Genomic DNA, 26,295 nt, shown 5'->3' with positions numbered 1-26,295 from the left:
ATAAGAATAGTTTTATAGTACCGAACATAAAGCCCATTTACCTTATGAAGCCCAATAACCAGCTAGGGTTTTACACCTCACTAACCCTCCCTCTTTCTCTCTCTTATATCGTCGTCTGAAACTCCCTTCCTCTCTCTCTAAACTAGGGTCGCAGCTACACACAGTTCACACTTCACCCCACAAAATGAAGACGATCCTCTCCTCCGACACCATGGACATTCCCGACGGCATCAAGATCAAGGTCAAGGCCAAGGTGATCGAAGTCGAGGGGCCCAGGGGCACGCTCTCGAAGAATTTCAAGCATCTGAATCTCGATTTCCAGCTCATCACCGATGAGGAGACCGGGAAGAAGAAGCTGAAGATCGATGCCTGGTTCGGCAGCCGGAAAACCACCGCCTCCATCCGCACGGCGCTCAGCCACGTCAACAACCTAATCAACGGTGTTACCAAGGGATACCGCTACAAGATGAGATTCGTGTATGCTCATTTCCCTATTAACGCCTCCATCACTAACAACGGAACCGCCATTGAGATCCGAAACTTTCTCGGGGAGAAGAAGGTACGGGATTTATTCGTTCCTGCGTCTCTGGTATTGATGTATGTTGGCTTGCTGTAAATATTTCCTATTCCGCGGATTGACTGTTTTATAATTTATTTGATTAATTTAGTTAGTTAATTGCTTTTGTTGATTGATTTTGTTTGTTTATATTTATTAAAACGGTTTATTTGTATATACTGTCTTGTTGTTTCGATCATTAGTACTTTGTTTTTATGATTAATTTTTTCAAGCTGCGTGTGAAATGAGAATATAGGTAGAATGGGGCATGCATTGCTGTATGTATTCACAAATTCTATTGTTTTGAATGTGAATTAGTTGTTTTAGTGTTTGGTAGAATGTTTATATCATTATTAATTTTAATTTGAGGAGATCATGTGCATAAACTAGTTTGTCTGTTTTGGTTCCTTGCTTGGGTCGTTGAATTGTATAGCTACTTGTTTGTTCAATTTGGGCTGTGTTTGATGATTTGCATTTTGTCTCCCAAAACAGGTGAGGAAGGTTGATATGCTTGAGGGGGTGTCGATTGTGCGATCTGAGAAGGTCAAGGATGAGTTGGTGTTGGAGGGGAATGACATTGAGCTTGTTTCTAGGTCTTGTGCCTTGATAAACCAGGTAATGATGCCTGATAACTCTTTCTAGTTTTCATTAGTCTTGTGTAAAGATAAAGTCTGAGCTTTTTTTCTTCTCTCTTGCTTGATCTAACTATGGCTCATTTTGTTTGTTTGACAGAAATGCCATGTCAAGAACAAGGATATCAGGAAGTTCCTTGACGGTATCTATGTCAGTGAGAAGGGAGCCATTGCTGTTGAGGAATGAAGTTAGAAATTTATGTTTTAATCAGTTATTTACATTTTCTTATTCTTGTTTGCATGCTGACTTCTTATGAGACTTATATAAAGATGAATCTGCTAAAATTTTGTTGTCACAGTTTGAGTGTTTTCTTCTTGTTTTATGTTATTCTAGATTTATGCCAAAATTTTGTGGTGTTTTAATCTTTTTATTTATCTGAATTGATAATGCTGCAAATGGTAGAAAAATCATAAAATCTGATAGTATAATTTTGCTTAGTCTGTGGTGTTTAATTACTGTTTAAGCTTTGAGCAGGAAAAATATTTTATAATTGTGAATCTCACGTGTCTTTATAGATCTTGGATATTTATAATTTGACATATTTGTAGAACTGTGGTATCTATGTACATTGGAATGGTTCACATATATTTATCATCGTTTTGAGTATATATGAAATATTTTGTTGTAACTTACTACTGTTCTTGTATTATTACTAATTTCAAAAAAAGATTCCTGAAATTGTACTTATTTTGATTTTGTTTTACTATTGAAGTATTTTCTAAAAAAACAAACTTTTGAAAACTTGGTGGATTTCTAGTTTTGACCAACACGTATACTCCATAACATGCTAAATATTATCGCCACAATTTTATTTTAATTTCAATTTTCTTCTTTTAAATCGATTATTTGTGTGTTTAATTATTGTTATTTACTCTAGATCCGTATATCCATATTAGATTATTAGCTTTCTTATAATCGATTTTATTGACATAATGATTTTGTTTGAAAGTGATTGCATTAATGTATCTAATAAAATCCAAGCACTGTAGTTGCATTTGTGATAATGATCTTGTGATATATTTTTATTATTAATGAAAATGAATTAAGTGATAAACGATGAGACTGAGAAGGTATGAAATATTACTAAAAACTGTACCTAATAAATTCCAAGCACTGCAGTTGCCTTTTGTCTATTTGGGCGTGTGTGCTGAAGATGACTCACACTTGGGCACACATACATATTCACGTTTGGTCTCGCTTGATTTGGCGTTATCTTCTTTGTGGTTTGTCTTTATTCGCACACGATTCATCAATTATCAATAATAGTAGACGGTGTGTGCGTGTGTTGGTCTATCGGTAGGGGATTAATGTCTAAGAATTAAGGTCTTGTATCCAAGTCCCCCGTCGTTGAATTTCTTTATTTACTTATGTAATTTTTTATTAAAAAAAATAATAATAGACACTATATTATCACTTGTTATTAAATAAATGAACCCAACAATTGGACTAAAGTTCTTTTATAAATAGTGAAGTTTACTGTTCAAATTCCATGTTCCCATTTACTTAAGTTTTTTTTAAAGTCCTTTTATTTTATGTGACAAGTAGAGTCTGAAACTACTATTTGCAAAAATCTCATGTCTTATATTTGCAATTACATAAGAGTACAAAGAATGCAATTACATAAGTAATGGTGCACTTAGTTTATAAAATTACATACTATTTACAATAATGCGTGTGGGTGTATTATGAACCTAACTTCCACTAATAGCAATTATATATACAAAATATCACACACAACCTAACATTTTTTTTAGGGACACACAATCTAACATACTACCATCGTTTACAAAATATCACACACAACCTAACACACTACTATCGTTTTCACCAGTTTTAGAAGAATAAGTAATGGGGGAGAAAGGTATGTAGGAATACCAAAATATATTCGGAAAAAGTTATACTAGTACGTTTAAAATTGTAATATGCTTGTATACAAATGCTTATTTATTTCTATCATTCTTCAACAAATCATGATTTAAAGACTTATATCTACCAAAAAATCTTGTTTTTTACTTGGTAATGTCTTCACATCACGATTCACGATACTTGAGTAACTTCACAAATATTTCCAATACCAAAAATAAGTAAGAGGGTGTTTGACTGAGCTTATAAGCTCCTCAAAACAGTTTAAAGTGTGTTTGGCAAAATAAGCTCCTAAACAGTTTATAAGCTCTCCAAAAAATAAGTTCTTTTACCATAACTTATTTTTTTATAATCTCATATGCAACAATCTTTTTACAAATATTTTTCAACTATAATTTATTATTTTCATCATATATCATTCAAGTTTATTTTTCTTCAATTTTCCCTTTCTTGGAAAAATGTTTGTTCTCTCTCTAACTTATAAGTTCAATTATCCAAATACTTTGACAACTTATAATCTCTTAAAAATTACATCTTATAAGTTCAAAGAGCTTATAATAAGCTTTTAAAATAAGCTTAGCCAAACACCCTCTTATAAACCAAATGCAAAACTGATAAAAAAAATGAAAAAAATCAGTAAACTTTATGTTATAAATTCTGTGAAAATAATTTGTAGGACCACATTACTAAAACACCATACGTGTCTTTCTCTGATGACCATGTAAATACAAAATCCACCATAGAGTAAAAACCAACATTCTTCTTCTTCTTCTCCTCCTCATCTGTGAATCATGTTTTTCCTCATCTTATCAATCATCCTATCCTCCACGCTCCCAAACCCAGCCCAATCCTCGCACAAGCCCGGGCCCGAAATCAGCCTGACAAAGCGCCTCTCCTTCCCAAATTTCGGGCCGAACAACATCAACCAAGACCTCACACTCTTAGGCAGCGCCGCAATCCCATCCGAAACGGGCTGCATCCAAATCCCCCAACCCAATCTCCGATCCTCCGCCGGGAGAGCAATCTACTCCTCCCCCGTCCGCCTCTTCGACCCCACCTCCCGTCTCCCCGCCTCCTTCCAAACCACCTTCTCCTTCCGCATCCAGGACCGCTCCAACGGCTCCGGCGGGCCCGGCCTGAGCTTCGTGGTCGTCCCCGACGAGTTGACCGTGGGTCGGCCCGGCCCGTGGCTCGGCATGCTGAACGACGCATGCGAGGACGAATACAAAGTATTCGCCGTCGAGTTGGACACCCGCATGAACCCCGAGTTCGGCGACCCCAACGACAACCACGTCGGCATCAACCTCGGCAGCATCGTCTCCACTACGGTCATCAACGCCTCGCGCTTCGGCGTCCGTCTCAACGACGGCACGCTCCACCGGGCCTGGATAGCCTATCATGGAAGCAACAAGTCTTTAGAAATTTCCCTCGGGCCCGACGCCGAACCCCGCCCTACTACTGGAGTTTATTCCGCTAATCTCGATCTCTCACCTTATTTGAATGAATACATGTTTATAGGATTTTCGGGCTCATCCGGCGATGACTACCACACGCAAATCCACAGCGTTTGTTCTTGGAATTTCACTAGTGTTAGCCGGGCCCGCCTTCGTGTTCCGTCTCCCGAGAGCTGCGCGAGCAAGATCATGGTCGGAGATGATGGGAATGTCATTCAGAGCAAAACGCCCACCAGTTTCTACATCTTCGTAGGCGTTGTTGTTCTTGTGCTACTGGTGATGATCAACTTGTTCTTCAACAGAAAAAAGGGCAACGACTCCGACTGGGAGGAGATGGTTGGGAAGGAAAAGCAGCGGCCCGGCCCGCCCAACCGGGCCCGGAAGCTGAATCTGAGTCAGATATATTCAGCCACGAGAAGATTAGATGAATCGCAAGTTTTGGGGAGGGATAGGAATAGTGTTACATATAAGGGCATTTTGTTGAGTGGGTGCAACGTGGTGGTGAAGCGGTTTTCGAGCATCCCAAGTGGGTCGGTTAGACGAAGAATGATTAAAGAAATAAAGAGAATTGGTAAGATTCGGCATCCCAACATAGTGGGCGTGAGGGGATGGTGCTTTGATCATCAAGAGACTGTAGTGGTTTACGATTTCGTGGGCAATGGGAGTCTGGATACGTGGTTGTTCGGATTCGGAGTGCTGCCGTGGACGCGGCGGTTTAAGGTTGTCAAGGATGTGGGGCAGGCGTTGGCGTATCTCCACTCCAAAGCCGTGGCTCACAAGAATCTCAAGCCGAGTAGTGTGTTGATCGACGTCAGCTTTCGGGCTATTCTAGGAGACTTCGGGTTCGTGCTGTCGTCCGCCGAGTCGACGCGCTTCGAGTCGTCGGTGAGTCAGAAAGTGGATGTTTTCGAGTTCGGGATTTTGATACTGGAAGTTGTGTCGGGGCGACGCAGGAAGTCCGGGGCGGGGGAGATCCACTTGCTGGATCTGGCGTGGGCCCTGCACGAGACCCACGAAGGGTGGAGCCTGGTGGACCGGAGCATGGGGCCGGTGGTCAACCCGGATCAAGCGGTCCGGGTTTTGGAAGTGGGGTTGATGTGCACATTGAATGACAACAAGGGGAGGCCCAGCATGGAGGAGGTGGTGGACTACTTGAATTTTGAGAGCCCGCTGCCCGACTTGCCGCCCACCCGACCCGTTTCCTTGTTCCCCTACACCAGCACCACAGCCTTGTGTAGTGGCTACTCTTGTGCTTCATTCAACTGACACTTTCACTCACTGTTCCACGTCACAACAACAAAATATACTTTTAATTTCAATTATTAGTGCTTTGCCAACTTTTATTTTTCTACACAAATATGTACATTACTTGTTAATATAACTCTATAGGTTGTAGGAGTGATTTTTTTTTTTATGAGGATATTTTGGTGCTATATGTTAATTTTGTTATATTTGTATGAGGTGGACAATTATATATATTCCTCATTGAGATTGGTTCCATTGACCTCTCGAAAATGCCAAGTTTATAATAGCGTTATTGCGAAATGGCTTATTTGATATATGCTTGGGCCTTGGTATGAATATATGATGAGGTCGCAAGCCAACTCTGAAGGTCGTCGAAGGTTAGCGTTCACTACTAAAAAAAGAAATAGGGATAACGGTTCATACATAACGGTTTTGATCAAAAACTGTTATGTATGAGCGCACTTTTAATAATACATAACAGTTTTTGACAAACATGGTTTTCGTACCTCAATTCCACATGATTTGTTGTCATTTCCCTTCATATTTTGATTGCTAATATGTGTTTGTATCCCAATTTTAAGTTTTATTGAGTTTTGATGCTTGGTGTATCTTTTGGAGTGATTTCAGGAAAAATCAAAGATTAATTGGAAGATTTTGAAGACATGAGATTGAAGTACGTCTCGAGAGGAATCCGTGAGCGCAAACGACGACCAAATCCGAGTCCGGACGAGGGATAACAGAGCCGAACAAGCGGACTGCGCATAAAGCCCAGGACCCCGCGGTCCGGGCCGCGGCCACGGGCCCGACCGCGGGCCTCTGCTCCAGAGCAGTCCAGAACGTTTTTGGCAATCACCCGCGGTCCGAGCCGCGGCCGCGGGCCTCGACCGCGGTCTCCTCTTATTTTGGCCGCGTTCTTGACCGCGGTTCATGCCGTGGTCGCGGGAAAAAGGCGGGATTGCCCCCTTTGGTGGGCCCAGACGCGATTTTTGCCCCAAAACCCCCTTTTCCCCCTTTTTTATGATATCTTTCATCTCCCCCCAACAAAAAAAACACACTCTCCTACCTCCATACCCAAGCCCTAGCCTCCATAACTACACTCAACCACCAAGATTGGAAGGACATTGAAGAAGAGAGAAGATTGAAGGAAGCTAATTAAATAGGATTTGTCACCTCTTACTCTCTCTCTCTTTCATTTATGAATTTCCTTGAATTAAGTATTTTGATTGTAAGCATGATAGGCTAAATCCCCCATTGGTTTGGGGGTTAGGCTCATGGATGATGTAATGGATTGATTATTATGCTTAATATATGTCTTGATTAGGGGTGAGCATCGGTTCGGTTCGGTGCAAAACCGAACCAAAAACCCAAAACCGAAAACCGAACCGATCCTAAAAAACGGCACCAAACCGCACCAAGACAAAGTGTCAAACCGAACCAAAACCGAACCGGCAAAACCGTCGGTTTCGGTTCGGTTTTCGGAACCGATACCTTTTTCAATTGGCCGATTGGCCCGCACTGAAAGGGAACGCCGAGAAGGGGGATGCGTCTGGCCGCCGAGAAGTCGACTAGGTTGCCGCCGGAAGAGGGACGCCGGCGCCGCCGGAAACTGGAAGCCGAGTCTTGGCAGGCGAGCCGGCGACGCGGACGACTGGAGTAGGCGACGCGGACGTCTGGAGTACACGACGCCGACGACGGGCGAACGGCGGGCGGGCGCCGGAGACTGGAGAGAGAGGCTGGAATGGAAGGGAGTGAGAGGCTGAAAGTCTGGAACTGGAGTCGGCGACGCGACGCTGACGACGGGCGGACGGCAGGCGGACGCCGGAGACTGGAAGGAGAGGCTGGAATGGGCTCACTCCGAGGCTGGAAGTCTGGAACTGCCGAACTGGAGGCGAAAAATTGAAAAGGAGATTGGAGAGTGAGAGAGCGGCGCCTAGGTTAGGCAAAAATTGAAAGAAGCTACAGAGAGAAGTCGCTAATTGAAGAAGCTAGTGTTTTAATTACACTTAGGTTTTCTTAGATAATAAAATATACTAATATCTATTAAAACTAACTTTGTGTATTATAATAAAAAAGAATAAGAAAAAAACACTTTTAACAAAAAACCTTAGGTAACATAAACTAATACTTTTATCAAATTATTACTGCTCCTCCCTTTGCTCCCATCCGCCGCCGCAGCCTGTCATCCCCGACTGTCGCCCGCCACCGCCCGCTACCCCCGCTGCCGTCGCCTCCTCATCAGCTCAGCACCTCCATGATTCGCCTTCTCTCTTCTTCGACGAACAGCTGCTCGACGAGTGCTCGCCTCAAACAGCCGCACCCGCACAGGCACACACAAGCAAGCGCGCCTCCATCGTCGCTCGCCGTCCGCCACCATCGATGTCAGCATCAGCAGCAAGCGCTATCGCCACCTCCGTCACCTCCATCCAACGGCAGTCACCGGCTCAGCCAGAGGTTAGTTGTTTGCCACAAATTAGGGCTCGAATTGCTAATTTCTTTTGTTTTTGTATAATTGTAGCTGTGTGGATGCTATAAAATTTAATTTAGGGCTCCGAATTTTGAATTTCTTTTGTTTGTGTAATTGTGGTTGTGTGGATGCTGTAAAATTCAAATTAGGGCTCCTGATATAAGAGGTTTATCTGATATAAGAGGTTTATCTGATAACTGAAATCTCACATTTCAGTATAAATTGATAGGTTTCTGATTGATACTTTGGAAACAAAGCTTGGTCTGAGAAATATGGCATTGCTTGGAACTAGGCTCCTGTTGATAAACTACATTGGTTCTGTTTCAGTAGCAATTTACTTACCTCAGATAGCTCCATTTTTTATCGTACACTTAATGGTATCAACTCGAGTGTTAATCTAGTAGTCTCTCAACATCTCTTGACCGAAGTTCTAGTTTATATAGTCGTAAAAAAGTAGGAACTTCAGAACTGATTGCACAGTTATAAGTTTGGTTAAATTAGTAGATTTTCACTGTTGTTGGTTTGTCATTTTCGTAACTTGTTGGGCATTAGAATTTCATTATACTAAGATTCTTATATCGATCCCTGTCTTCATATGCTCTAGAGTGAATGTGGGGGTGGGTGGGAGGGGTAATATGAGCTGTCTAGTTAGGGTTTCTACAGAACTGATTGCACAGTCATATGTTTGGTTAACTTAGTAAATTTGACTTACTGCAGAGAGTAGAATCAGGGGTCTTGGCAAAAACAATCTTATTGATCCTGAATTTCCATAGTGTTTATGATCTGCAACTAAAGTAAATCTCGCCTAATAAAAATAAGCAAAGATGGATTTTGACAGAATGAGAGCTGGAGTAGAGGAAATATCAGTTTCTGATGGATTTGTCGTAGATATCGAAGTCTTCTTTCATCTTACAGAAGAAGCAAGTGAATGCATGGTAGAGAGTAGAGAGAGGTAGTGTTTTTGTATGTTTAATTTGTGTATGATGGGGCTTTTGCAGGCACTTTATGTTTTGAGTTATTAATGGAGCTCAACACAAAGGCAATACATAGGTATTATCTTCGTGTTGCTCACATTGCAGATTGTGTGATAGATACATTCCTTAATCCTAAGTGAATAAAGGTAGGTTGTTACTCTCCACTATTTGTATTCCTCTTGTTAAAGACTAAGTGTCTGACTTTGCATTAGTCTCACAAATAACTTAACTTTTTTTGTTACTTTCAGAAAAAAGTGTTGGATCATCTTTGATGTTGGGCATAGAGAGTCAATGGGCTCCTATTGCTCTTCGTTGTATGGTGAGATAGCTACTACTCCCTCCGTCCCTTTAAAGTTGACAATATTTCTATTTTGGGTGTCCCACTAAAGTTGGCCACTTTCTAAATATGGCAAAAGTTTACTTTAATTAAGTCAACAATTACTCACTAATTTGGTCAACAATTGTAGGCCACTTTCTAAAAATGCCAAAATTACTTTAATTAAGTCAACAATTACTCACTAATTTGGTCAACAATTGTAGGCCACACTCTATTAAAACATATAACACTCAATTTCTTAATCTCCGTGTCGAAACGAATGTTGCCAACTTTAGCGGGACGGAGGGAGTACTTAATAATGAATAATTTGTCATACTCCGAGTCCATCCTTTATCCAGTGCTCTGCCATTTCTTTCCAATGATGCTATTCAAAAGAAATATTATGCTTTATAACTACTGATGCGGATACTTCTTTAAACGTAAATTAGAAAAGAAATATTATGCCTATTCACTTCTAATATATCAGAGACTATAATTATGATCACTCAAATCAGAATGAATGAATTCAGAGGGGTATATTAGATCCGAAAACAATTAAGTACTATTTCAATAATATTATAAGTGGTTGACATGTTACTTTCTAAGTTTATGATTAGTTATTTTATTATTTCTTTAGTTAGTTTTGTTATTTAATTATTATTTCTTAGTTAGTTTTGTTATTTGATTATTTCATTAAACAACAATAAGATTCATCCAAATTGTCCTATTTCTCCATCTCTAGATAGGGCCTTTCTTCTTTTCCATGCCTACCACCATATGTTGCTGCCTCAATGCATCTACCCAATTAAAATTGGATCCACGCAACTACCTGCTCTAGATATAAGAGACGATAGATGATGAATTTTGAGTGAATCTTATTCCTAATTGGATCTTTTATATGTGATCCTATATACAGTTGCAGCTTCTGTACATTGGACTTTACCTCCTTATTTAAATTTTGCTCATTACTTTAATGTCTTTGTCTTTGCTGTAGGAAAGTTAAAATTTAGAAACTTCTTGATAAGCTAGGAGTTATAGCTCTTATATGGTTAAGTGCTAGAGTTTGTTTCCTTGGCAGTTGTTGCTGACTTTGGTTAAAGAGTATCTTGATAATTCTATGTGATCTAGGAAACCAAGCACCTTAATTGAGGCCTTAATAAGATAGAGTCAGTCAACCCGTAGCATCTAATGTTACAATTTTCTTCAAATCTGGTATTGCAGGTGAAAGGCTGCTCAATGAGCTCTCAAAGCAATGGGTAAAACAAAACAAAAACATGATATGTTTTCTTCTATATAGGCCTGTACAAATGTGTGGTAGAGCATATACTTCAATTTTCAACTGAAGGTATCTCTCACTCTTACCTTGTTGTGTAGCTAATGCTAGCCTGTGCCCCACTATATAATCTCTGTGTGTGTGTGTGTCTTATATATATACACATACACATTTATAATGTACATGAGCATATATATATATATATATATATAGGGTGTGGTTCTAGAGAGAACTACATTATTTGTGAGAACGGGAGAACCATCAAATCTAATGCATTCACTGTAAAAATTAATGCATTCGCTGTTAAAATTAATGCACTCAAAAAAATAAAAAAAATTGCTCCCTTCAGGATTCGAACCCAGGATCTGCATTCATCCAACAAGATGATGCATCCACCGTAGATCTTGATGATCGAATGGCTGAAAATGGTTCTCCGTTCTTTTTTTATTTATAGTTCTTTCCTGAACCTCTCCCTATATATATATATATATATACAAAGGGGAAGGCTAAAATAAGAACGCTTCTTAAAATATAAATTAGGAACCATTTTCAGCCCTTAGATCATCAAGATCTACGGTTGATTCATCACCTTGTTGGATAAATTCATGGTCCTGAGTTCGAATCCCAAAGGTAACAAAAAATTATTTTCCGCAATTCATGCCTTTATACAGTTTATTCATGCGTGTTATACATAAAATTCATGCATTTTTGCTGGTTCGTAATTCTTAAAATAAGGGTGGTTTATTGAATAACCGCTCCCTATATATATATATATATATATATATATATATTATATATGCACGCACACACACATGTTTTCTTCTATTTTGGAAAATCCATGCTCTTTGTTTGCCTAAGGTTTTGAAACAAGGTGAACATTGAATTGCGTATCAGGTAACTTGTAAATAAGGATGATATGTTGACAGAGACATGATATATGATTTGGTGGCAAAAATAATAGTTTGCTGAGATAATTGAAGAATGTTGGGGTCACTAAAACATCATTATTTTTATATTACAAAGGGTACCTTAACTACAGAAGCATAACAATCATCATTATTTTGCAGGATGAAAGTTTGAATGGATGAATGGATTGCTTTGGACTGAAAGCTGCTTCATAGTATCATTTTTTGTTGAAGATTGTAAATGACTACTCTAGCTACTTAGATACATTACTTGGCTGGTTAAATAATGGATGGTTAAGTTATTTGAATATTTTGACATTTTGATTATGGATGGATGAAGTTATTTGGATGATTAAATATTTATATAATAGTATATGTTTTGGTTGTAGTATATGTTGTGTTTGAGGATATTGTATATTGTATAATTTGTATTTAAAAAATTATAAAAACAGGGGGGGAAAATGCTTGAATTCTGCATTTGAAAATACATAACGGAAATACCGTTATGTAAAATACAAAAAAAATGTTATGTTTAACGACAATAAAATATATAAGAAATATATTTTATAACGAAAAAATAAGTTTTATAACGGTAAAAAACTGTTATTTTTGCTATTATACGAAAACGGTAATTAATCGTTATGTAAAATATAGAAAACCGTTATGTATAGTTACAATATATAACAGAAAAAATACATTTTATAACAGATTTTACCGTTATGTATTACATTCATACAAAACGGTAATCAATGTGTTATGTATACCTCATTTACCGTTATGTATGCATAGTATAGGTAACAGTATATTACCGTTATGTATGAGCGCTCTCATACATAACACCACTATATAGGACGCTTTTTCTGGTATATAGATAGCGGAAAATTACCGTTATGTATGAGCGTTTTTTTTAGTAGTGGTTAAAAGTGTATAAATTAAATATTTTATAAATTTAAACAAATTCAAGCAATTAGTAGTATTATTATGAGACATATAATAGACATATATCTAAAATCTTCGAACTTTTAGTAGTCTTCATCAATTGGAGAATTTATTTGAAAGAATACAAATGATATGTATTTTCCAACATTATGTCAATTTCAATATTTTTTTGTCTTCACCAATTACAAAACTACTATGAAATAATTAGATATAATGATGTTTTCTAATGTCATACTAATTTTTTGAGTCAAATAATTGTCATCTACGATGAATTTATTATACATATCCTTCTATGGCAAGTGGGGCAAAGGCCTACATGACCCCCAAAGTTGAGGAGCTCAAAATTTTAAAAATAAATTCACTAGTTATAATATATTTTGTATTAATTATAAAAAAATATTATATATTAATCTTGAATCGATCATAAAAAATGAATCTAACTGTATTATGCTCGCCTCTTATCATCTCACACTTTACTTTCTTTCGTGTTTTGTTCTTTTCTTGTTTCTAAGTGATTGGCACTTAAGAGAAATTTTAAATAAACTACAAATTTTATGTATTGAAAATAATGTATTGGAGAAATTAGATCTTGAAGCAACAAGATTTTTTAAGTTTATCCGTCCCTAAAAGTTATGGATCAAAAGAGATGACACAGGTTTTAAGAAAAAGTGTGGTAGTTGTGTTTAAATGTAGATTGTGTCCCACACATTTTTGTAAATAGAGAGAAAAAAAATTTGAGGGGTCATCTCCAAATAAGGAAATACCATAATTTTCAAAGACATCCAAATATAGTACTTAATAAAACCATAATTTTTAGGGACGAAGAGAATATTTTTATGGACCCTTTTTTTTTTTGCTTCTCATAGGACACTTGAAATCTCAGGACCGACTCTATATATACATATATATATATTCTCAAATTGAATAAATAGTTTTAATCGATACAATTAATGTTGAAGTGGACCACATGGACTCTTAATTACTATTTTTTTAATTTTACATGTAGTGTTTATAATAATTTTTTTAAAAATTTGCACATTAAACACACACACACACACACACACATATATATATATAGGGGTGGGCTATAATAAAAACACATCTTTTTGTAAAAATTAAAAACAGTTGAATTCTATGTAGAACACTTATGAATTGGCTGTGTAACTGTATGAATTGTGAAAGTAAAAAAAAATCTTTTACTAATAGTATATATTTAATAATTTCACTAATATTATTAACTAATTATTATAATCTAATTTCACTAATATTATTATTATTATTATCTAATAATTCTAATATATTTCTAAACTGGTTTCCTTAAAAACTAGTAATTCGAACACGAGCATCGCGCCGCGCTCTACACAGTCTAGAAATTCAATGTGCATGTAGTTTTATCTTCATAAATTAATTATTGAAATTGAACATTTTTTTTATATGTAAACTGTGTAGAGCATCGCGTCGCAGCTCTACACAGTTTAGAAATTCAATGTGCATGTAGTTTTATCTTCATAAATTAATTATTGAAATTGAACAATTTTTTTATATGTAAACTCAATTAACAAATTGAATTTGTTGGAATAAAACAATTTTACATTTCAGCGATGCATTGACCCTTTCTCTTTCTCTCTCTCGCTCAATTAGTCTCTCTTGGTGGACAAGTAGCCCCTCTCTCTTGTTCGACAAGCCAGTTCCGAGCCATCTTTCTGGGTTTAGCTAGGGCTTTTGCCAATATAAACTGTTTCTCACTTCCCCCAAATCACTCCACTCTGATTTCCGACCCTCTCTCCAGAAATTCGAGATGAATATCGTCAAATCCAACTCTCTCAACAAACTCCACGCGGCGAGGTACCTTCTCGCCTCTCGATCGGCGATCAATTTCCGCGGAATCGCTACTGCACATCCGCGGCTTCTCAACTCCCCGACCGCACGCGGTTCGCCGAATCAGCTCCCCTCCCCATATTTCTCCGCCGTCCGCCACATTCGCCAGTTGCGCGACCCCGACACCAGGTATTCCTGATAGCATTTTATTTTATCCTTGTTGATTTTCCTTTTTATATTTCCTTCTGTTGTAACTCGTTTACTTCATTTATTCGTTCGATATGCATTTTCGTCTATTTCATGGTAGCTGCTGCTAAATTACGGTGCGATATTCATGCGACAATTCCGATTTACTTCGTCTTGGATTTGCGATATATTCTAATAATTTCTATCCATCTGATGAGAGTTATATTTTTACTGTCGCTGTATGATGGTTGATATTTACTGAGTGTTCTTTTGGTTATTGTTTATTTCGATGCTGCTATGATGTTCATTTCACCAAACTATTATAGATTTATGATTTGCTTCTTGTACTATGTTATACATTTTTTATGAATTATTTTCTCGCCGTATTATAGTTGCACAAAGAGATTGTGCCAATTTGAATAAGAGATCCAGTTTTGAAAAATAAAATAAATAAGAATCAAGGTTTAGACAAATGTTTTGGAATATTCGTTATATAATGACGAGTTTGTAGAATAAGGCTTTTACAGAGTTTCACCGAGACTAAATCCCTAAATATTGGAATGATTATTTGGTATTTAATTGGAAGTTTAGGCAATCTGATAAAAGATTCTACTGACTTGGGTGAAGGTATGAAACCACACCGCCCATAAATTGGGGAGTCCGTATTGTGCCAGAGAAGAAGGCATTTGTTATTGAGAGATTTGGGAGGTATGTGAAGACTTTGCCTCCTGGAATCCACTTGCTGGTTCCATTTGTCGACAGAATTGCTTATGTGCATTCACTGAAAGAAGAGGCAATTCCTATTCCGGATCAGTCTGCTATCACCAAGGACAATGTCAGCATTCTAATTGATGGAGTCCTCTATGTCAAGGCATGTAGGCATATGATTTTGTATATTGTTATTTGACATGCTTATGAACATTATGATTGAATTTATGAACTGTTCACATTTTATTTTCTTCTTCCCCTTAATTTTTTTTTGCAGATAGTGGACCCAAAGTTGGCATCATACGGGGTTGAGAATCCATTGTATGCTGTGATTCAGCTTGCGCAGACTACCATGCGAAGTGAGCTGGGTAAGATCACACTTGACAAGACCTTTGAGGAAAGGGACACTCTCAATGAGAAGATAGTGGTGAGTTATTGATATCTGGTTTTTATTTTCTGATTCTTTTGTTTGATAGGAGAATCTTTGGCTTTCCTGTCCTATTGTGATAGTTTATAATCAATTTTCTTTTTGTATCATGCAGTATTCTTTACTTGTGAAAATACATTGAACAGCTAACAGTGTGTTGTCAACTTTGCTACCTTGTTTGTACATTCAACCATGAACTTGTCTATTGTTAAATGTTCTTTTAAACCAAGAGCTAGATTAAGGAAATTATGGGATTTGAATTTACAACTCACATCCTTTTCTCATTAATGCAGCTGTGTTTTACATATTGACTTTTAGTAAATCAAACTTTGTATGTTCAGAGAAATAGAAAAGCAAGCTTAGTAGTTCTTATCCTATTATCTTAATAATATTCTGAGCTTTACACTGTTAGCTCATTTAACAATGCATCTTACATCTTCATTCCATAGATTTGTCACCTGTATATAAATCCAATCGATTAATAGTTGAGAGAAGTTTGAGATATCAGATTGCCATTCTGTAACCCAGTTATGATACAGCTAAATAAACAAAGAGGTCTTAACAGATTGATTCATGGGTCAAATTGAAGTTCATTTAAGATCAAGATAGTCAAAACCGCCCACATTATGTTCCAATTTACTTGAAAATTGCCTTTATCAAGTTCTTATGTCCATTTCGGGGCATCATAAAATATGCATCAGCAGTTAGAAAATATATGCAACTGGACTTCTGGTTGGCAATTCATTCAGCAAAAATTGCTAATCACCTAGAACTAGAGTTGATTTAGCTTGCACCTGATGCACATATTTGACTGACTGTTCTACATGTGTGTGGTGCAGATTTCCATCAATGAAGCTGCGCAAAGTTGGGGCTTACAATGCCTTCGTTACGAAATAAGTGGGTAGATTTTATTAGAAGAAATATTTGTTGGTTTAGTTGAAAAAAATCGCTCAAGTTCTTGCTGCATCTTATTTATTTTCCGGGTTCCTTTTTACCAAATTAGGGGATATATCTCCTCCAAGAGGAGTGAAGGCTGCTATGGAGATGCAAGCTGAAGCAGAACGCAAGAGGAGAGCTCAGGTTCTAGAATCTGAAGGTAATTTGTCTTAAACTTAAGCCCGCTCAACTCTCACAATTGTTCTGGCCACAAAAGCTATCTTGTATCCACAATAATCATAATATCTGTGAATATGACTGACCGAGGAAAAATTTTGAGTATTACTATATTCATATCGGTAGTGATGAATTCATTGATTTGCAAAAAAATTTGGGGGCATGGTATGATTAGGCTTATTTGATTTATTCCAATTAGATCTAATGACTGTTTCTGAAAGATGTAAAAGAAAGTATTAACTATTATCTGGCCAATAATGAATGCATGCTACTTATGGTGTTAGAATGTAATATAAGAAATTCAATACAGTGCATATTCATGCTTCTTTCCATTCACTTCTGATCTTACACAGGAGAAAGGCAGGCAAATATTAATATTGCAGATGGAAAGAAAACCTCTGTGATCCTTCAATCTGAAGCTGCAAAAATGGACCAGGTCAACAGAGCTCTCGGTCAGTTATCTCGTTTGCAGTTGTTATTTTCTATTGGTGCTACGATTTCCAACGGTTAATTGATATTTTGTGCCCAAAAAGTTGAATTTGAGAGTAAGCTTGCTTGACTTTTTGTATTCCTTGAAAAGGATTTTAGATGTTTGATGCTTTATTTTCGCATCTAAGAATCGGGTCCTCCAGTTATGCTTAACCCTTAAATTTTTGCTGTATCAGGAGAAGCAGAAGCTATCCGTGCTAGAGCACAAGCAACTGCAGAAGGGATTGCTGTGGTATCAAAAGCCCTCAAGGAACATGGTGGTTTGGAGGTGAAGTTCTTTTTCCTTATTGACTATTTTAACACCCCCCCGCCCCCAACACACACGCACACTTCGAATGCTTTATACTCCAAGGTTCCATTGATTATCATTTTGTGTGTGTGGGGGGGGGGGGGAGGAGTTGGGGTTGGGGTTGGTTGTAAGAGACATGATTGAAAGTACCACAAGTTTGAAACACACATACTATCTGGATTGTAAGAGTTTCTGTTATGCATGATACAAATTGATGACCGTAATGTGGGTTTGCAGGCAGCAAGTTTAAGAGTTGCTGAGCAATATATTCAGGCCTTTGGTCAGATTGCAAAGAAGGTAAACTCAAAAGATCTAGCTTAGTGTCATATTATGTAGTCACTTCATTCAGTGAAAGCTTTGAAATTATTATTTCGTCGAGTTCATTCTTTCCATATGATGCTTCTAGGGCACAACTATGTTACTACCCTCCAATCCTGCCCAACCTGCCAGCATGATGGCCCAAGCCTTTTCAATATACAAAAGCATGATTGTTGATCAGCCAGGCATCGGGCAAACTGAGAGTTCAGGATCCAAAGCTCAAACAGAACATCCCAGTTCGCCTTCGGAGTTTGGTGAGGAGAGTTCCCCGACAGCTAAATCTGATGGAGACGAGAGCCTGAATGCACCTGTTTTCTCGCTCCAGAGCACGAAGAACAAGAAGTAAAAGAGTGGGTGTCGTAACATTTTTCCTGGCTTAATTGTCTGTTTCCTTTCGAGAGAGCTAATGAACTGATAGCTGTAGAGATAGAGAGTAAAACTCGTGCTGCTCTATTTTTTGCGTAGAGTCTATATTAAATTCATTATTCCTGGCAAGCACATGATCTTTTTACGAGGCAGCACCAAAATTTTAGAAAATAATTGACCAATTTCACATCAGGCAACTTTGTGAATTTCTTTTTGTGAATTTCTGCATTGATTGGTGAAATGCGTTGTTGCTCCTTGTGAAATGCTTGATTTTAGGGTTCACTGCCAAATAAATAGTCATTTCAAATACGTTTTGCCATTTCGGCACTACTTTTGAAATGTTTCATGCGAAATTTGTCCCTTGAAACAATTTTTTTTTTGATAAGGAAAGTAAATATTATAGAACTAGAAGGCACCAGTAGTACCAAGAAGATTACAAAATCATCGGTGATTCATCATTCGACATCCACCTATGAATCCCAACTCCATCATTAACAAAACCAAAAATTCTACCCCAACTCCACACTCTAGCTTTGATTTCTCCAAACAAGTTTGCACTCTCCCATATTTTGTTCTCAAATCTACTCTCATTACGCATTTTCCAAATAAGCCAAGTAATACAACACCAAAGAGCCATCAAGAGCTTCTTATTTCTTTTCCGGCCACTCAAACTAGTAAAGAACTGAAAGTGCGAGGACACGTCGTATGGCTGCGCCATGCTAACTCCGATCCATTGAAAGATTGCTTCCCATACCTTTGAGGTCTTTGGACAGTGAATCAACAAGTGGTTCGTGGATTCCTGCCGATGAAAACAGGCGTTACATCCCACCTCGACTTCACACAACTTCACATTTCTTCTCGAGAGATTGTCACACGTCGGAATTCTGTTCTTCAAAATTCTCCATGCGGTAAGCTTGACTTTGTTTGGAATAGGGATCTTCCACACCTTCGTACTCATATCAGTTTCCTCCACCGCCTCCGTAGTCTCGTTTGCTTGATCTTTAATAGCTTCATAAGCGGACTTGGTTGTAAAGGCTCTCCCGATGTCGCCACTCCATGTCCATCCGTCCTTGTTACCTACACACAGATTAGTACCAGAAACAAGGCTAAGCAACTCCGAAACTCCTTCCCTCTCTCTCTCAAATAGCTCTCTTCTCCACCGTAAATCCCAACACCATCCAGTATCAGTCCATTCCCCAACTTCACAGATTGCAGCTTCTTTATTAGCACTCAACTGAAAAAGTCTAGGAAAAGTAAACTTCAACGGCTTTTGTCCAACCCACCACTGACTCCAGAATTTAAAGGTCTTCCCATCCCCCACCTTTGGCTTCAAATTTTGAACAAACCAAAAATTGCTCGCCCCTCCCGCCGCAGAAACGATCTTCGGCCACCACCCATCTCTAAATCTACCTTTCCCCGCGTTTTCCAGACCTGTCTCTCCCCACTCAACCTCACCATAAATGGACCTAACAATTTTAGCCCAAAGCATGTCCCTTCCAGTAAGGTACCGCCACAACCATTTAACGACAAGTGCCTGATTAAACCACTCAATATTTTTAAGCCCCAAGCCTCCTTCATCTTTTGAAGCACAAAGCACCTTCCATTTCACCCAAGCAATCGCACTTTTACTAGAACCCCCTCCCCACAGAAAATTACCAAGTAAAGCATTTAGAGAACTCACAATTGATTTTGGTAAACAGGTAAAAGAGAGCTGGTAAATCGGTATAGATTGAAGCACAGCCTTCACCAAGGTCACTCGGCCCGCGAGAGAGAACTTTCCATTTTTCCACGAATCGATTTTCTTTCTCACCTTCTCAACCAAGTATTTCCAATCAGCAACCTTTTTGCCCTTGCTACCCACTTCCCATTGTCCCTTGAAACAAATGTTGTTTCAATATTGAATACAAGTCGATTTATTTTAGAATGTCGAAATTGTAACAAATTTAAAGGTGGAAGCATTGCTTTAAGCATTTTATAGGTTGTTTAGAATAGTAAAATGATGTTTAATAGGTGGTATCGAAATAGTAAAGTGGATAAAAGTAGTGATTTATTTGACAACTAGAACATCCATTCATGCGATGCACGACGAATATTAAAATTGAATGACAAGTTTAAATAATAACAAAATATTAAATAAAATTAAAATATAAGCAAATGAAAAATATATTTTAATAATAAAATAATTCACATCAATTACTCAATAAAATCTTGAATTTGAAACATATATTTTTCAACTTTGTATAAAGTATAATGATAATTATAATTATTAAATAAATTTAAATTATTTGATAATGAAAATTGACAATACACATTATTATTATTATTATTATTATTATTATTATTATTATTATTATTATTATTATTATTATTATTATTATTATTATTATTATTATTATTATTAAGCGTCATAATAAATAAATCAATATCTTCATACACAAATATAAATAAAAAGTTGTAAAGTGTTAATGAAGAGAGAAAAATAAAATATTTTTAATTTTAATTTTTCATAATTTATTCATTTCTGATGATTTTTTTATACTATATTAATGATTTTTTCACGAACTTAAATTTAAGATGTAGTATATTAAGTATTTTTTTCATGAATTAAATTTGATGATGTTAAAAAAAATTAAAGAAAAAAATAGAGATAAAAATAGTGAAAAAAATCTATATATAATATAGAATACCAATTTTTTTCCGGCCAATTTAATGGCATTTTTGTAATTATAACATTAATTGAGGATAGTATTTTAAAAATTAAAAGATAGAGGGGAGAGAGGAGAGAGAAAAGAAGAAATATGAGAGAAGTTACGAAACAAGAGTATAAAGAGGAGAGAAGACAAAAAAAACGGAAAGATGAGATCGAATAGAAATTAGGTATAGAATAAAAAAAGGAATAGAAATTTGGTCAGATAGCCAAAAAAAATAGAGAAAAAAGATGAGAGAGAAAAGAGAAAAAGGGTGATTTTTTGAAAAATTAAAGAATTATATTTTATTTATTTTAAATATATTTTTATATTAGATTAAAGATTGTATCATGATTTTTAATTTGAGATGTATATTGGATATTTTTTCTGTAATAAAACAATATATGCAATATGAATATATATCTACACAATATATAAGTAGAGTTGCAAGATTATATTTTCTCCAACAAAGTCTTTTCTTCTCTTTTTTCTATTTTGTTTTTTCTAAAAAATGTTAAATTTAATTCATGAAAAAAATATAGAATATGTATATTAGATTAACCTTCATAACAAAATCTTTAATTTGATGTAAAAATCTATATATCACACAATTTTTAATGGTAATATTTTACCACCAAAATTTAAAAATTCGATTTTTTACATTTTTTTTCTTTATTTTTTTGTTTCCTTTTTCTTCTATTTTTTTTTTCTTTATCCTTTCAAAATTGTGTAGTTTCACTATGGTAAGATAATCAATATGTTTCTCTAATTAAAAATCATGATAACAATTTTAATTCGATATATAATACTCCATCGATCCATGTCAAGTGTGGTATGGATGAGAGGGCATGTGTTTAAAAATAGTGGAGAAAGGGTCACATTGATAAAATAATTATCGGATAAATTAAAATTTAAACACATGCGAAAATAATTATTATTATGTTTATTCAAGTTGTTTGGCACGTATTCACTCACGATTCATCGATAGCACAATTGTTATCATCTTTTTAATAAAATCGAAATACAACTAAAATAATATAACATTATTAGTGTTATAATTTTTTTCGAATCAATGTTATAAAATTAAACTTAATAAATTGAGCAATTTTATTTATAAAAAATAAATTATATCTTGTTAGGTCCCTTGGGATCTCGAATATGTGTAGAGGGGGGGGGGGAGAATACACTTATAGGCTATTTTTCAAGCGAAAACAAATTGACACAACCTTTTTCAGTTAAAAGAGTTTTGCAAGACTTAGGTTGGCGACTGATACTGAATACTCTTCAGTAAGGAGTTATCAGTTAAGTCAAAGACTTTAACTGATACACGTTAGGCTTCAGTCGAGTTTGTAAAACAGAAGAGTAATATGAATCTCACTGACTATCCGAAAATTTATCAGTTCGACTAATATTACTGGCAGCGAAAAACTTTTCTTTCGAAATAGCTTTTGTGATTAAACAAGTTGTCAAGGTTTATGTTTCACTTTGCTATTAATCAGTTTCAGTTGATAAAACGTTTGTATACAGATAAGAAAGATAAATACTGAAAGCAATAAACAACAAAGAGATTTTCACGTGGTTCGGAAAACACTTCCTACGTCCACGGTCAGTTGATCAGACTGACAACTTCACTGGGCTTGTGCTTATGGGTGCACAACAAACCTAAACAACCGAAGATCCAATCTTCAGTACCAACACACTGGGTTGAATTTCTCACTCTTAGCTCCACTGAGACAAAACTATGCCTTTCCGCAAAGACTAAGATCTCTTGGAGTCAGAACACTGGTCTGAACTCCTTACAACTCAAACTCTCAATTTGGTCGGTTGAAAATAGGTTCGAAAACTTGCCAACTAGATTATAAAGAACAGGTTCTCTGTAATCAGTTATACCTAGGCTTTGGATATACAACCTTTGCCTAAGTTCTAAGAGAATGTATGTAATCAGCAGTGACTAATTTTTGGCTTTGTGATTCTCTTATTCGATTCAAACTTTGGAATGGCTTTGAATTGCTGAGTGACGAATTCGGCAACGTTTCAACTTATGTAGTTGAATCGGTGAAGATTGAAGTGATCATCGAGCTCTATTTATAGGAGAAGTCTTGAATAGATCCGTTAGCTGAAATGCTCTTCGAGAATTCATCCGTTGGAGATAGATTTGAACTTTGCTGAGGCTTCAATATTCGAGGTTCCTTTGTTTGGTGAGAACTGCTACTTTGAGAGTAGGAAATACGACGTCTCTGAAAAAGTAATCACCAAAAAAGAAGGCTCTGCAGAGAAAGGACGATCCTCGAAATCTCTACATTTAATGCGGCTGTACTTCTGGAGTGCGTGGCTTCCTTTAAGCTTTGGAGCTTCAGTCCGAGGAAGAATGTTTAACTGATACTTGACTTTAGTATCAGTCCACTGAATCCACGTGGCTCGCATTAAATAATCAGTCGTAACTGATTCTTGGACTGGTTAGTCAAATATCAGTATTTGACTTTGCCTTAATCGTCACATCAGTCGACAACATCAGTCTTCAGTCCTCCGGCTTTAGTCTTCAGTCTTCAGAACAACAACTAAACTAGAAAAAGAACTCTAACACTTGAGTTCGAACAGTTCTAGTCTATTACAAGCCTATTGATTTTGGTATCATCAAAACTAAGATTATGATATTTCATTAAGTTCCCAACACATCTTATTTGTAAATTTATATAGAAATAATGAGTGTAATTAAATTTCTTATATAATATTTTTCTGCATAAAAAATTGTCGAATTTAATAATTTACTAAAGGTTATTATATACTCCCTCCGTCCCACGAAGCATGACACAGTTTTCTTTTTTGTCTGTCCCACGAAGCATGACACGTTTCTTAAAATGGCAAAAAATTTACCATTTATTCACATTTTCACTTTTTCACCTACCACACTTAACACACAAAATATCAATTTCTTAATTTCCGTGCCGAAAAGAAGTGTGTCATGCTTCATGGGACGGAGAGAGTAATCTATATCTGATAAAGTTATAATTTTCATAAAATTTAAATTGGTTTAAATAGTCATTAATTTGACCTCCATTACATTGGTTTGTTTATATATTCAAACTCATAATTTTAACATATACTATTATGTAACATTTTAGGATTTTGATTTATTATTGTATATAAAATAGATGGCTAATCTATTAGATGTCCGGCCGAATGGATTTTATTTTTAAAATTTTAAATAAAATGTTTGAATGGATATTATTTGAATATTCATTCAAAAAACTATATTAAATTATATGCAAATAGATGGTTTTGTACATATTGAAATATCTATATGATACATCACTGATACTTATTATTTACACTTGTTATTAATTTTGATGAATTTATATAATTATACTCATTATCTATTAATAAAATTTAATTGGTATTTCAACTATTGAAAATAAAAGGTTGAAAAATAATTTTAGATTTAGGATCTTGATTGAGTAATTAGTGTTGATTTCTAAAAATAATTCGCATTTATTTATATTTTGATTTTATTTAATATATATATATATATATATATATATTTAAAATATCGTTCAATCTTGATATTCACCGTGCATCACATAGGAGAACGTACTAATTAGTGAAAGAAGAGAGAGAAAAATGGAGAGAAAAATTGGAAAAAAAACACTCCTCTTTTATAGTACTCCCTCCGTCCCATTAATGTTGTCCCCTTTCTTTTGGGCACGGAGATTAAGGAGTGTAAAATTATTGTTGTAAAAAAGAAGGTTCCACATGTTTAACAAAAGTAAGTATAGCTTAATTCACTCCTTCAACCACCGCCTACAACCTATCGTCTCACTCTCAATTCCCAGAGCCGCCGCATCACACTGGAACTCCGGCGAGTCACCGGTCTTCTCGGCCTCGGCACTGCTGAGGGCCGGCGAGATTATCTTCCTATCTCCCAATTCGTGTGAAGAAGACGCAAGGCTCAAAACTCACTCACAATTTCGTGCCCTAGCTCCTCCTCCAGTGAATCGCCGTCGCTGCGGGCAGTGGAGGGCCGGCACCTCCTTCTCTCTTTTCTCTTCTCCTTCCTCGGTTGAGAGCCCCAATCGGTCCCTTGCACTGCCATACTGAACCATGTCTCTTCCAATTCCTTATATTAGAAAAAGGTAAGGAAGTGGGTCGTCCACCAATACATCCGCCCTAGATCTGTGCAAATAGCCTCAATTCACAGATCTTCGTCCTCAGATGTATTAGGCGAGCCCTAATTCTGGAGAAAAAAAAAACAGAGAAGAGAGAAGGTGGATTTACAGAGGGAAGGCTTAGATCTTTGCAAACGGGTGCGGCGCCGGAGGAAGGATGGGGAAGGAGACGGCGCCGGAGAAACGATGGGTGTGGCGCCGGAGGAACGATGGGGAAGGAGGCTGCGCCGGAGGAACGATGGGGAAGGGAGGCTGCGCCGGAGAAACGATGGGGGAAGGAAGGGGAGGTGGCGCCAGAGGAACGATGGGTGCGGCGCCGGAAGAACGATGGGGGAAGGAAGGGGAGGTGGCGCCGGAGGAACGTCGGGTGCAGCGCCGGAGAAACGATGGGGGAAGGGGGAGGCGGGAGAAACGATGGGGGAAGGGGGGAATTGTTTGCTGGGGGGGGGGGGGGTTTAATTGTTTGGGGGGAGGGGAGCACCGATAGGTTTAATTAGAATTAATTACTATTTGACCTCCAAAAGAAAGAATTAATTAGCATCTAAAATTTGCCAAAAAAGGAAATGGGACAAGATTATTGGGACAAACTAAAAAGGAAAGTTGGACAAGATTATTGGGACGGAGGGAGTATATAGTATTAACCTTTAAAATTACGTTTTGAGGGATATGCATTCGGATCTCGTTGTCAAGGTCAAAGCCACATTTTTATTTGTATTCTCTTTGTTGTGTTATGATGCTATTTAGCTCACATTATCTGCAAAATTGAATGCGGTTTATTGGTCAAGCCAAATACGTTTTGTTATTTTGAAAAAAGTTAATCCTTTTAGCTCTGCAATAAATTCCCATCACTTTCTCTTGGCTGCATTAGTTCTCGCCTTATAATCTAGTGGTCCAAACCTAAAGGCTCCATTTTCTTCGTTACCTTTCAAGTTTGAATTTCCTTACACGTAACGTAATATTAGGAGGTCATACGCTCTTGAAGATATTTATAAAATAAGCTCTTAAATTAATTTATAAATTTTAAAAATAATCTGTTCAAAAAATAAGTTCTTCAACTTCAACTTCAACTTATTTTCTCATTTTCACAAATATAATCACATTCAAGGAAT

General features: G+C 36.7%; 3 protein-coding genes and 1 long non-coding RNA gene across 7 annotated transcripts; all 4 read left to right on the top strand.

Moving 5' to 3' along the window:
• On the top strand, positions 1 to 1,535 carry LOC131016151 (60S ribosomal protein L9). Its single transcript, XM_057944763.1, has 3 exons — positions 1 to 559; positions 1,049 to 1,171; positions 1,289 to 1,535. Exons 1-3 carry the CDS (start codon positions 185 to 187, stop codon positions 1,373 to 1,375), a joined length of 585 nt encoding a protein of 194 aa, XP_057800746.1. The 5' UTR covers positions 1 to 184; the 3' UTR covers positions 1,376 to 1,535.
• Positions 1,536 to 3,559: 2,024 nt separating this feature from the next.
• On the top strand, positions 3,560 to 6,006 carry LOC131016150 (probable L-type lectin-domain containing receptor kinase S.7). Its single transcript, XM_057944762.1, has one exon. It carries the CDS (start codon positions 3,844 to 3,846, stop codon positions 5,770 to 5,772), a length of 1,929 nt encoding a protein of 642 aa, XP_057800745.1. The 5' UTR covers positions 3,560 to 3,843; the 3' UTR covers positions 5,773 to 6,006.
• Positions 6,007 to 7,823: 1,817 nt separating this feature from the next.
• On the top strand, positions 7,824 to 12,071 carry LOC131016136 (uncharacterized). 3 transcript variants are annotated; one of them, XR_009098856.1, is made up of 5 exons: positions 7,824 to 8,202; positions 8,432 to 9,335; positions 9,438 to 9,508; positions 10,727 to 10,850; positions 11,846 to 12,071. It is a non-coding gene; the product is annotated as an uncharacterized LOC131016136 (long non-coding RNA). The 3 variants fall into 3 exon arrangements; XR_009098855.1 differs by having other exon boundaries at positions 7,825 to 8,202; positions 8,445 to 9,335; XR_009098854.1 differs by having other exon boundaries at positions 7,840 to 8,202; positions 9,214 to 9,335.
• A 2,106-nt stretch (positions 12,072 to 14,177) lies between these two features.
• LOC131016095 (uncharacterized) lies at positions 14,178 to 18,528 on the top strand. 2 transcript variants are annotated; one of them, XM_057944675.1, is made up of 9 exons: positions 14,178 to 14,629; positions 15,254 to 15,497; positions 15,612 to 15,761; positions 16,601 to 16,658; positions 16,765 to 16,857; positions 17,228 to 17,326; positions 17,540 to 17,631; positions 17,890 to 17,949; positions 18,059 to 18,528. In XM_057944675.1, exons 1-9 carry the CDS (start codon positions 14,421 to 14,423, stop codon positions 18,314 to 18,316), a joined length of 1,263 nt encoding a protein of 420 aa, XP_057800658.1. In that variant the 5' UTR covers positions 14,178 to 14,420; the 3' UTR covers positions 18,317 to 18,528. The 2 variants fall into 2 exon arrangements, with proteins under 2 accessions (XP_057800658.1, XP_057800657.1); XM_057944674.1 differs by having other exon boundaries at positions 14,200 to 14,629; positions 15,254 to 15,501; positions 15,616 to 15,761.
• Positions 18,529 to 26,295: the final 7,767 nt, after the last annotated feature.

Source organism: Salvia miltiorrhiza, chromosome 3, assembly GCF_028751815.1.
Source record: "Salvia miltiorrhiza cultivar Shanhuang (shh) chromosome 3, IMPLAD_Smil_shh, whole genome shotgun sequence".
NCBI lineage: Eukaryota > Viridiplantae > Streptophyta > Magnoliopsida > Lamiales > Lamiaceae > Salvia > Salvia miltiorrhiza.
This window is presented reverse-complemented; position numbering and strand designations above follow the sequence as displayed.

Coding starts and splice junctions, on each gene's coding strand:
- LOC131016151 (XM_057944763.1), top strand. CDS start 185: ATGAAGACGATCCTCTCCTCCGACACCATGGACATTCCCGACGGCATC. Junction 560..1,048: donor ACTTTCTCGGGGAGAAGAAG/GTACGGGATTTA, acceptor CTCCCAAAACAG/GTGAGGAAGGTTGATATGCT. Junction 1,172..1,288: donor CTTGTGCCTTGATAAACCAG/GTAATGATGCCT, acceptor TTTGTTTGACAG/AAATGCCATGTCAAGAACAA.
- LOC131016150 (XM_057944762.1), top strand. CDS start 3,844: ATGTTTTTCCTCATCTTATCAATCATCCTATCCTCCACGCTCCCAAAC.
- LOC131016095 (XM_057944675.1), top strand. CDS start 14,421: ATGAATATCGTCAAATCCAACTCTCTCAACAAACTCCACGCGGCGAGG. Junction 14,630..15,253: donor TTGCGCGACCCCGACACCAG/GTATTCCTGATA, acceptor ACTTGGGTGAAG/GTATGAAACCACACCGCCCA. Junction 17,950..18,058: donor TTGGTCAGATTGCAAAGAAG/GTAAACTCAAAA, acceptor TGATGCTTCTAG/GGCACAACTATGTTACTACC.